Source organism: Etheostoma spectabile, chromosome 11, assembly GCF_008692095.1.
Source record: "Etheostoma spectabile isolate EspeVRDwgs_2016 chromosome 11, UIUC_Espe_1.0, whole genome shotgun sequence".
Lineage (NCBI taxonomy): Eukaryota > Metazoa > Chordata > Actinopteri > Perciformes > Percidae > Etheostoma > Etheostoma spectabile.
Window position 1 is genome coordinate 5,306,421 of NC_045743.1, and position 12,085 is coordinate 5,318,505.

A 12,085-nucleotide genomic window follows, 5' to 3' on the forward strand; every position below is an offset into this window, starting at 1 on the left:
TTCTTGAATACCCTCACATTTTTGGGTATTTGGGTACTTCAAGTCACATACATCATCTAGCTCTGTGTATCTGTATGCTGCTATAACCATTGCAAAGTACAACCAGGAACTCCATTGGCCACTTAGCATGTGTGACGTTTGGTACGGGTCAAAGGGAACTACCACGCTGTGTCCAGAATTGCTCACTTTTTACTGTACTGTCGGTGAAAGAAGGTGGTAAAGGAAGTACTCAGAACATTTTTTTACTTAAAGTAAAAGTAATGATACCACAGTCTAGACATACTCTATTACAAGTAAAAGTATTGCATTTGAAATCTTTCTTAAGTAAAAGTGCAAAGTATTAGCATCAAAATATACTTAAAATATACTAAATAATAAAAAGCAGTGGACTACCTCCACCAGCTCTCGCAGACTGTTCTCTGATACGTAAATTAAGTTTTTCACGGTCACATTCACGCATGGACTGACAGCCGAAAGTAGCCACGTTTTTCACAATTTGGGGAGAAGGGTTGTCCCCTTGAGCCTCCCCGAGGAAACAGGTGTGTTTTACATTTTGTAGTGTTGTCCAAATGTATAGTGAAATTATTGTACCTTATACAATGGACAAAAAATACTATGTAAGTGAGCGTTACTAATTAACATCCATGCATTGTGTAAGGAATGAAAAATGTAATGCCAGATAAAAGAAGTGATCAGATTAGTGTCCCATAGGTTATTTTTCTCCATTTAGCCAACTACACATTAAATTGTCCTTTACACCAATTTGTTTTTGGACCTCCTTTGATTTATGAATACCTCCCAAAAAACATTCTACAAATTCAAAATGGATTGTCGCTATGCTGAAAACCAATGCACTTTTCAATGAGGGTGCTGTTTTCACACAGACTGTGAAAGAACATTTGCATATTTTAGAGCTTGGCTGATGTCTTTTCATTGCAGCCAGAGCTTGATCAGAAAGGTTTGAGTTACCGCCATATTAGCAGATCAATACGAGACACTTCATGTTATCATTACAGAAGGTTATAACCATGTACAAATAGATATCTGTAACTGGTTCCAGACACTGTCTGCACTGTAGCAGTTATACATCATGCTCAAATGTAACAATGTCCAAAATCTGGAGTCATTAACATGAACATGAACATGAACAAATATGCACTGATTATGCATCATCTTTAAAACTATATGCAAGTGAAGCTGCAGGAGATCAGTCTTTTTCAATTCATGGGCAGCACAATAAAGAGAACAGCGAGTACAAAAGAAGGAGAACAATAGTGCTACTGTTCATAGGCAGATAATGTTAGCTACTGGAATGGTGCAGCTAGGACTGTAGTCTGAGCTGGTATGAGCAGATGGAGTCAGTGTTGAGGTGCCATCTAGTGGTCAAACAAGAAATGTTGATCACAGTTAAACTTGTCTGCCAAGGAAGCTTTGTGTCCATGCAAAAATCTGCTTCACAGAAAGAAAACCATTTTAAACTCTGGAATTTAAAGTTTCATGTGTATTGTTTGTAATGACAAACCAGTCTTCCTCGGACAAAAGTTAAAGGGAATTAGATAAATGTGAGTTGATTTGCATCAGTGTTGTCCTCATGATCTGATAAAGGCTCTTTTTTTAACATAGCATTCTGTGCTTGCCACTAACAAAAGAAAACAGACACCCTCTGTGCAGATGCTGGCAAAAGCAGGTAATTACTACTCCATTAATAATATCCAGTAATAATGCATCAAGTTATAACTTTGTACAGTACAGCTACTGTGTATATATAAGATAATAAGATAATAAGATAATTTGTTTATTATTCCCCAATGGGGAAATTACTGCACTGCACTCTGTGTACACACTTTTTGTTAGTACTCACACACAGGCCTGAAATACACACACATGCTCAGGACCTATACATGCACTATACATGGAGAGATGTCAGAGTGAGTGGGCTGCCAGCTGAACCAGCGCCCTGAGCGGTCGGGGGGGTACGGTGCCTTGCTCAAGGGCACCTAGCAGTGCCCAGGAGGTGAACTGGCATCTCTCCAGCCACCAATCCACGCTCCCAACTTTTTGGGTCCATACGGGGATTTGAACCAGAGACCCTCCAGTTCCCAACCCAACTCCCTATGGACTGAGGTACTGCCACTGCCAATATATATATATATATATATGTATATATATATATATTATATATATTTATAATAAACACATGGTAACCATTGTTTGGCACCATAAAGGGAAAAGAGTGAGAAAATTGTGGATAACTTCTGTTAACTACACAAAAATTGGATTTAAATGTTCCTTTGTGTGTTTCTCTTGCATTTTGACTTTTCGTATTTTGTGTTGAACACTTTGAATAGCTGAACTGAAAAGTGCAACATCAATAAACTTGCCTTGTCTACGCATGTTAGCATGCTAACATTTGCTAATTAGCACTAAACAACATAAGCATTTTAGACATTTGTACTTGAATAACAGGTTTGACAAAAAACATCTTGAATTCACCAACAAGCTAACAAACTCGCAACACAGTGTGCTATTGTTTTTATTTCCTCTTTATTTATTGAACAAGCGATAGTCTTTTCAAAATAGTGTCAAAGATTTCAAAAGTGTCCTAAGCACCATTCAGTGTGTGCAGACACCCGTTCAATTGTCGTTCAATTCACAACATTTAAATTTACAGCCAAAGATTAAACAATTATGAGAACATAAACATGTTTAAAAAATGTAACAAGAAAAAAACTCATATAAAACATAACTGCATCTAAACATAAATGAAAGGCAAAAAGAAGGATACGATCTATACAATACTTGTCATTACCAGTGTGGATTAATAAGAGTTACTTGACAATAGGTGGCGAAAGAGAGCTAAAACTTAAACTGAAGGGTCTGACCTTGACCCCTAAAGAGTGGGGAGTTTAAAAAACAAGATTTAAAAATTTCTTGACACAAATAATAAAACATGTTATAGCATTTTAGTTAAACGCAGAATTTACAGTACTGTAAGTTTGTAGTAGATAATAAGATAGAAGCCTTTTTCCAAAAGATCAACACATTAATGCCAGTGTTCAGGAAGCAACCGGGTTTTTGCAAAATCTTGTTTAACTCTGTTTAAGCTTAATATTTGAGGATCTGCATGTCTCAGAAAGCAGCAGGCAGCAGTCCAAAAGCAAGGCGTCGATCAGGTAACTTTAACGAGTGTACGCTTTAGATTCTGGATGGTTTGAAGTCAAAGTGAGTGTTTCACCCTCAGATCATGAAGGAGTGGGCTGGTTTGTAGTGCTTGATCTGTCGAGAGCAGAGAGACATACAATGAATCATTTCCTTTAATTAGCTAGGGACCAGTGTTATCAGCAACTTATCAACAATGTATCTGCAACCCAGCAATCAAAACAAGATGTGACATGATAACAATGCTTCTGATCACTCACGTTGCGGATGGGAGGAGGTGGGGGAGGAGGAGGGTTGAAGGACTTGGTGCTGAAAGACAAGGAGGCCGTTTAGTCTGAGCTCGTTACCAGCCAATAACACACAACTACAGGTGAAGCAAGAGTTAGACTGACAAGTAAAAACCCTCACCTTTTTGTTTTCTCGTCCTCTGTTCAAAGAAACAACAAAGACAAGTTAACATTTGTCATGATCACTAAGTGCCAAAGAAGTTGCCAGACATTGTCTTTTGGCAATGTCGGATAGTAATTAGTTACTCAAGTATGCATTAAGACTTGTGTTTCTGTCCACCTGACAAATGTTTGTCCAATATTCCCTCTTTCAGCTCTCCTGAGGCCAATGCCTGGCTCTTTAGCAGCTACAAACTCCACTTTGTTAACCCGCTAATTGTGTCTGTCAGCTGTTTGGTGCTGAGCTGGTAGTGTACAGTGGATTTATTAGAGCTTTGTCACTAAAAACAAGAATGATAAGAGCATTTAGACTGAATTTAAACAGTAAGGTTAGCAAACCAGGGCAACCATGCTCAGTCTAAAGTCCTTTGCAGCAGCCAGGGCACTGACATGGGATAATTATCTGTGTGTCTACATAAACAAATATTTTCAATTTAAGACTTTTATTTGCTAAGGAGCATATTATTAACGTCCGTCACATTTAAGTCATTGCCAAAGGAGTTGCTACAAAGCTAATTTTTACTTTGACTTAAGACTATCAGCTCCATACAACTCTCTCAAGTATGGCTATGTTCAGAAACTGGTGTTGTCCTGCAACTTTCACAAGCAAAAATATCCAGCGAAGCTATTTAGCTCTTTTGAGGAGTCCATCATGTTTTTTTAATCCTCTGTGTTCTCCTTGGCTACTAGCAATTGCGTGGAGGGGGGGTGGGGTGATGCGCAATCACAGAATGTTTTTATCATGTGGACGCACCTAAAGTTTTGTTGTCATTACTTAGAATTCCTCATGGGGGAGACAGAAACTACGCACTATAGCCTTGAGCAAAGGATGTGAATACTTCCACTGTCTGTAAGTCAGACCGATAGACCAACACTTTTTCAAGCCAATTAGTTATAATAGCAAATGCAAATGCCTCAAATGTAAAAGCAACACACACACACAAACACACACACACACACACACACACACCATCACACAGAGAAACACTACTCACTCTTGCAGCAGCCTCGGCGTTGGCAGACACACACACAGATGCAGCAGAAAAGGATGAGTGACAGAAAACCTGCAGCACCTGCTATCAAAATTGTCATATTCAAAGGATCTAGAAGAAGGGGAAAGAGAGGATTTCCTCAGTTTTTGTTGCTGTATGTTGGATTGGATTAAAACAGTTAAACTTCAAAGCGAAGCTGTACCAAATTTACTTACATTCAATAACTTTCAGTTTTTGGGCCACACAGCTTTTAGGTGCCCCCACACTGTTGGAGGACTCACAGCGGTACATCCCTGAGTCTGTTTTGGACACACTCGTAAACTTCTGCTCCAGACAAAGACAAGTTGAGAGTTGAATTGCAGACAATTGTGTATCTTTACAAGTGTGTATAATTGTGTTTACATACTCCTGGGTGCATTTAAGAGGACCAATGTGTAGGATTCAGGGGGGATTATTGGCAGAAATGGAATTAGAATTGTGTTTATCCCCCCTTATCCATCATAAGGGGGCGGCCCTCTTCCACGGAGGCTCTAAAGAGGGCTTGCAGCCTCACCGCTATATGCCACTAAATCCTACACACTGGTCCTTGAAGTGTTTGTATAATTTAGTGTGTGCTTACCAGTGCGCCTTTGTTTGGGTCTACACTGTATGGAGTATCTGCTGTGGCCGTCAAAGCCTTGTTGTCTTTGTACCAGCGGTAGGTGGCAGGTGGAACGCTCAGTTTGTCCTTACAGTAAAGCTCCAGGCCTGAGCCCACAAACACAGAGCTCGGTACCTCACAGGACGGGACGTGAGGAGGCACTAAGGAGGCAGAGACAAAACCGGCTTGAGTTACGGAAAAAAGATACCCAAAAATGTTTGATTTGTAATCAAGAGAAGACCTTAAAACACTTACAACCTTACTTAAATAGGTGTATTTGGATGTTTGATGATGAATGTAGAGGGATCTAATAATTACTTTGCTGCATCAAAGCACCGATTTCAGCAATAATCAAACCAACATGTAACTGGAAGGAAACTCCTCCCTCTGCCAGGTCTGAGAAGCTGAAACTGTCAATGCCACTTTTGTTTTCACTACTGTTGTTACTGGAAACAGTTTGAAGTATACACAGGTAATATCAGAATATGTAATAAAATAAACAAGAAAAAATTGACCATTAGTTGCTACACAATGCCAGGGGTCCAGGTACATTCAACTCAACGAGCATTTAAAAACATAAAGCATGCATGAATTGCCACATTGTTGGCAAGTACTTGGCCAACTGGGGATTCGGACCTGAGGTCAAAGCAAGAATAGAGAGACATGGTTTTTAACAGGTTGAGGCAGTGACATCATGTGTACAAAATTGAGGTAGCCTGTTCTGAAGAAAATCACTCATCATCCTGCTGGTATCAGGAGAAGTCTCAAATACTTTGGTAATGTTTGATGAAACATTTTATATAAAATGTGCATACAACTCTAATTAGCATATTTTGAAATGGCAACAAGGTGGCATGCATAATTGTTGTCAGTTGTCTAACGATGATCTCACAAGTTAAACCCCTTCATGGTTAAACCACTTGAACACAGGGTGTATTCACATGAAGCAGTACGTGACTCACTGTGGCAAGGACGCAACGTGAAAGCAGCATGTTTGATTTACGAGAGAGAAATTAAAACGACACATTTTCCAAGTTCAAATCCAGTGTTCATCATTCAGTCATTGTTATAAGATTACTTTGAGTATTTATATGTCACGACAAATACATAGATTTACCCTCATAAATGCATAGTCACAAAAACACAAGCCTACAGGTTTCCCATCATACCGAGCACATTGAGGGTTACAGTAGCTTCTCCAAGGTTGACATGGTCCTCGCCAGCAGTCACCTCACAACGGTATTCCCCTGAGTCTTTCTGAGTAACAGAGTGTATTGTCAACGTCGCTCCCTCCATCTTTGCCCGTCCTGCATAAGACCCTTCAGTGGAAGGAGAGACAAAGCTTAACTAAGTGCTTAACTAAAAAGAAAAAAAAAATTAAAAAGGTAATTGTGAAAGCATGATGGAAAGAAATGAAGCAAAAAAATCAAACATCAGTTCAGCAAAGTCAAAGGAATTCGTGCAGTAGGCTAAAGGTCTGTCACTCACCAGTAAATTTGTGATCAAAGTACACAAATGTCACTCCCTTTCCTTTCTTCTTCCACTCGATTCGAGGATTTTGATCTTTCTCTGTCCTGAACTCACAAGTGAGCACAGCATCTGGAAGGACAGAAAACACAGCAGCAAAATGTCACACAGTAGACGTACTTTTGCTTGAATTGGCAGGCAATTCTTCCCTTTATGTGTTGCTTTTTGTCACAACTGTGTGAAAAATGATCAGCATTAAATAATACTGGATTTGTTGATGAGGTTTGAAGAACAGTTCCAGATAGAGATAAGTAAATGATTCTGCACAATCTAACCTGTGTGTTCGTGGACCTCCACTTTGGGTTTACTGCTGCTTACTGTCACTGACACACAGAGAGGACCTGCAGGGGTGAGAGGATCAGTTGTTGCATATCGTTAGACGTTTAAGTGAAACCATCTTTCTTCTGCTCACATTTTTGAATGAAACAGGATTTACATCTTGCCGTAGTAACATGCTATATGTATAAATTATATAGTTTCAGAATGTGGGCATGTTGGAGCATTTGGACTCCAGTGCAATCGGAGAGACACAAACAGACATGTAAACAGGATAAAAGGTCCACGACAATGAGTCAAAGCCTACCAGTCATGGATTCACATCATATAGAAAAAATGCACATTAATTTCCGACAACAGAACATGTGAATATCTGCTTTTTTTTGTGTGGATGGATGCACTGACACGCGCGCGCGCGCGCCACACACACACACACACACACACACACACACACACACACACACACACGGTGCCAGGAGCGGTGGGTTCTAGGAATGCAGGTGATGGATGACTCTCTGACAAGCTGCTTTATCTCAACCTGATAACACACACACAAGCAGAGTCTACATTCTCTCACAAAAATGCATAGAAGTGTACAAATATAAAGTACTGTACCAATGACAAGACAAAATAAAAATAGTAATATTCCCATTAAAAGTGAAATTTGTCCTTTCTTTGTAGAGAGAACAGCAGTTGTAGTCAGTTTAATTCCAAGCCTATTGTGATGGATTTACAAGGCAGTTATAACAAAAACATCAAAGCTTGACCAAGATATGTTTAAAAATATTATCAAAAAGATGGGGGCTTTGTGACAAAGCAGCCTTTTTTGATGGATAGACAGCAGAGAAGGGGACAATGCAGCAGATTTGTGAAGTTTCAATTGATGTTCTAAAGATTGTTTTGTTATGAAAACTTAAATCTGCCATAAATCCACTGTAAATAATTTTCATTTAAGCCGTTGCTCCCTGTGAAAGACAAAGCCACAAGAAGACAACAGGGAACAAATGACAGTAACAAAACAATTAGAATAACTTCGGAGCTTTTATATGTACATGGGAAAATACTGATGCATATGTCTTTGGAGCAATGTGTGTGTATTGCACACAAGCATGGAAAGCATGCTTTTCCTGCATGGACAAAGCAGCTCTTTGTGACAGTAACCTTAGCCTTTTCAGCTGGCACAAGACACACACACACACACACACACACACACACACACCGGTATTAGTGAGTGTGAGGGTCTACAACAACCCTCAGCCTAACCAAATGAATAAACAATAAATGTCTAGTTCATGTTAGACTTATGATGTCCATACTGTCATTGTTTTAAATGGAATGAATCTGAAATGTTGTTATTTATTATTGCATATGATACTGAAATGCATGTTTCAGTATTTTAAAAGTATTAGAAAGCACTTAAAATATTTTTTAATTCAGTACTACCAATCACGGCATGCCATTACCATTGACTGGACACTAATGAAAAAACATTTTCTCCACCAGCTTTGTACTAACTGGGGATAAGGATTTCAATCATTTAACCTCTGTGAGGAGAATTTGGTCCTCATGAGTAAATACAAGAAAGATCAAAACAAATGTTAAAGCTGCAATCAACATGAAGCATGTTTTTTGGAGAGCAGCCTCTGCCCCTTAGAAATCCCACAGCAACATCAAATGCATTTTTTTAGAGAGCAAGTGGATGTTTTCCTCTCTGTCCAATCAACAACAGGGTCAGTCAGAGGCTATCTTCAAACTGAAACGATGGGATCTCAGACTCCTCCGCGAGGCCACGGGATAGGTTTCATCAGCCTGTGGATCTTGGGTTCAAACGGCATCAGAGCGGGTTTGATGTAAACACAAAGTCCAAAAACAACCACTCCCTGCACAATCTGATGCAGTCCCTGAACACATCACACCTCCTCCCCATCAATATGCACAAACTCAGTCAGACAAAAGGATCATAAAAGCATTTTCCAAAATGAAACCAATTGGTTGAAGTTATTAGAAGTAGTCACAGTACATGTCAAAAGGCCAAACATTGTTCAAAGAAACATCATTTATCAAAATTAAATAGTAAATTATTCAAAAATCCCATTATCCTCCATTTCTGGGGGACTGTACAAAAATGATTAGGGAGAAAGAGGTGGTCAGAAAAGCTCAGTTTTAATCTTGTTTAACAAACTAATTATGAAAATGATTGCATATTAAGGTTAATTTTTATAGTATACCATCTTAATTTGTTCATGCTTTGCTTATTTTTAATGGTGAACCGAGTTGTATTTGGAGATTTGGGGTGAGGGTATTGCTTGGTCCAAAGAAAATATTAACTCAGAAGGGCCTTGCCTTTAAAAAGTGAAACACACATGCCAATTCACATTTTGTGCCTATACTCTGTTTAACAACATGCACTCCTTTATCTGAAAATTTCTAGCAATAGATCAATTATTCTATTAAAGCATAATTTTTCTGTAGTAACTTTAGCAAATAGTTTAATAAAGTTTCTTAAAGTGTTTTTTTTTAAACTCACTCTGCAGTAAAGTAATGAGAAGAGGCAGCACCAACATCCTCATGGTGTTCAACAGAAGTCGTCAGGGTGAGTTCGGATCCGTCCTGTGGTCTGTGGGTGTCCACTGAGTCTGGATGAGATTTGTTTAACTCCAAACTCTCTGCAGCTTCTTCAAGTTTCATCTGTAGCACGTGGGGGGAGCGTGCACCCGGGGGAGAGCTGCTGCTGCTGCTGTCCTGTCATTCAGGAAGACCACTGCACTCTCAGAACAAACAGGGGAAATATGAGCTTGTTTTATTTTGACATGGGTCTGCTTTGACCTGCCTCGTTACAATCTCATACAGTATTATTAGGACAATGTTCAAAACCCCAAAACCCATTAATTTCAGCGATGAGGAAAGCTTTAAAAACTCACTGTACACCACCTGACCAGAACTAAACAATATACACCCAGTAATAATTTAACTGGTGAACACAGAGGAGCATTTAATAGCTTTAGTGCCAGATATTCCATTCAGGAGTTGGTAGAGACAAAAAAAACAGAGCTAAAAGAAAATGGATATTGGACTTACACTCATCAGGTGGTCAAGAACACAACTCCAAATTAATGATAATGTTGCTCTGTTACTGATGGGTGTGTAAATAAACAACTGTTTGCAAATAAGTTCACCATACCAACTAAAAAACGTGATGATATGTCAATGTTGTGTTTCTGCTGCCCCCATGTGACAAGAAAAAGTTTATGAACATCCAAGCACAATTTTGAGTTACATGTATTATCCTCGTACTTCACTACTACTATCTCACATTGCACACGTTACATTGTTCTACACTTATCTGACAGCTACAGTTACTAATTACATTGCAGCCTTGATGACACATCTGCAGAGAAAACTGAGTCAGCCTCTTAGGAACAACTAAATACAGTATTAATTTAATCTTAGCTACCTATACCTTGACATAATTTCTTCATAACATTGTGGTCCATCTTGAATTTAAAAGACAAAAATGACTATGGTTAGAGTTGTGGGTGTAATAGGAGGTGCAGAGTTGGGACAGCTGCGGCCAGCTACTGTGTCCTTGGCTATTAGGTTTCTCACCACAACCAGCCACACAACAGCTCATTGTCGCTCATTCTGGTCAATGTGCACACATGCTTGCATTTGTTGCCATATGCACACACGCAGGCACACACAGGGGCCATACTTGCAGACACGTGTGCACAAGCATAAGAGAGAAATACAAAGTCACAAAATCTCTGTTGCAGCACCTGTTTACTATCAACAATCCCAGCTGCTCTGCAGGACACACTGATGTCACATTACACAAAGTACCACACACATTCATAACACAGCTCAGCACCCACTGCTCACTCAACACAAACATGTTTAATGAACATAAAATATCTTATATGAACCAAACATAATTTAAATGCACTGCAATCTTTGGTGAAAATCAGTGTAAGGAACAGCTGCCCTCCTTGCACAATTTAACTAAACACTGTGGCTGTTTGTGCCAACAATGAACATATCTGGATCAAATCAAGGTTCCTTTGTTGGTTCTGTTGCACCAATACTTTAACCCTAGTTTAAAGTATGACAAGATCTAAATGCAATCCCACCAAAAACAAGACACAAAACGACTACAAACTACACTTTTTGTGACATCTATGACCCACGTGATCCCACACGTTACTACGTAACTGTGGTGTCCCCCGTTCTAATTTTGCTCGGGACCTTTGTTGCACATGATCTTCTCTTTCTTGCATTCCCACTGTAGTAGATCTTTTTCTCAGCAGCAGAGAGACACAGGTGTAATTCATCACATAACGATGGATCTGTGCCATTTACGTCCAAATGTCTGCTGTGAAAAAGGGTCTACATCAAATATAGGCAAAAATGGCCACAAAAGATACCAAAAGAAATTCTAAAGAACAATTAATAATAATAATAATAATACATTTTATTTAACAGCGCCTTTCTAACACTCAAGGACGCTTTACAGAGAATAAAAGACAGATATAGGGAACATAAAAGTGTAAGAGTAATTAGCAGCCACATAGCACCTAATCACCCAATTCCCTTCCAGATAATCACAGCTCAGAACAACAGATTTTCTGAGGGACTCAGAAAGCAACTTGCCAGATAAAAATGTGGGTGGGCTGCAAGATCATAGGATCAGATCATCATCAAATCTGGATGACTAGAGGAGGAAATGTTAATTCTGATTCGGTGAACCCCAGTTTCCGTTGAGACAGGCTATGAGGAAATACATTGAAACACACTAAACCCATTAATATTTATGATTTGACAGTCAAAGTGAACACAAGTTTAAAGGTCATTTCCTCTTGCCAAAAGTCTTCCCCAAACCATATTTTATTTACAGCAGCATTTTGTGGCGTTCAAGAGAGACAGTAAATACTAGTTCAGCATTTGTGCCAGAGATTAAATGTAATATTAACAATACCATTGAAACATGGTTAATCATTTTCTGTAATGTAACAGGTCAGAGTCAAGAGTTGCAAATAGTTGAGCGTTAC

The 12,085-nt window shown here is 39.1% G+C and overlaps 1 protein-coding gene across 2 annotated transcripts; it reads right to left on the reverse strand.

The window, feature by feature from the left end:
- Positions 1–1,266: 1,266 nt before the first annotated feature.
- Positions 1,267–9,798, reverse strand: jam2b (junctional adhesion molecule 2b). 2 transcript variants are annotated; one of them, XR_004334042.1, is made up of 11 exons: positions 9,568–9,798; positions 7,040–7,105; positions 6,726–6,836; positions 6,407–6,556; positions 5,217–5,398; positions 4,813–4,921; positions 4,601–4,708; positions 3,568–3,586; positions 3,420–3,468; positions 3,185–3,276; positions 1,267–1,277 (listed from the first exon to the last, which is right to left on the reverse strand). XR_004334042.1 is itself a non-coding variant. In XM_032529264.1 (10 exons), exons 1-10 carry the CDS (start codon positions 9,608–9,610, stop codon positions 3,238–3,240), a joined length of 876 nt encoding a protein of 291 aa, XP_032385155.1. In that variant the 5' UTR covers positions 9,611–9,798; the 3' UTR covers positions 2,526–3,237. The 2 variants fall into 2 exon arrangements, 1 of the variants encoding a protein (XP_032385155.1); XM_032529264.1 differs by lacking the exon at positions 1,267–1,277 and having other exon boundaries at positions 2,526–3,276.
- Between the last annotated feature and the right edge of the window lie 2,287 nt (positions 9,799–12,085).

Excerpts from the sequence above, each read along its gene's own strand:
- jam2b (XM_032529264.1), bottom strand. The coding sequence starts at position 9,610 with ATGAGGATGTTGGTGCTGCCTCTTCTCATTACTTTACTGCAGA. Across the intron at positions 7,106-9,567 it reads TCTCATTACTTTACTGCAGA|GTCCTCTCTGTGTGTCAGTG; the intron begins GTGAGTTTAAAA and ends TCACCCCTGCAG. Across the intron at positions 6,557-6,725 it reads CTTTGATCACAAATTTACTG|GGTCTTATGCAGGACGGGCA; the intron begins GTGAGTGACAGA and ends CTTCCACTGAAG.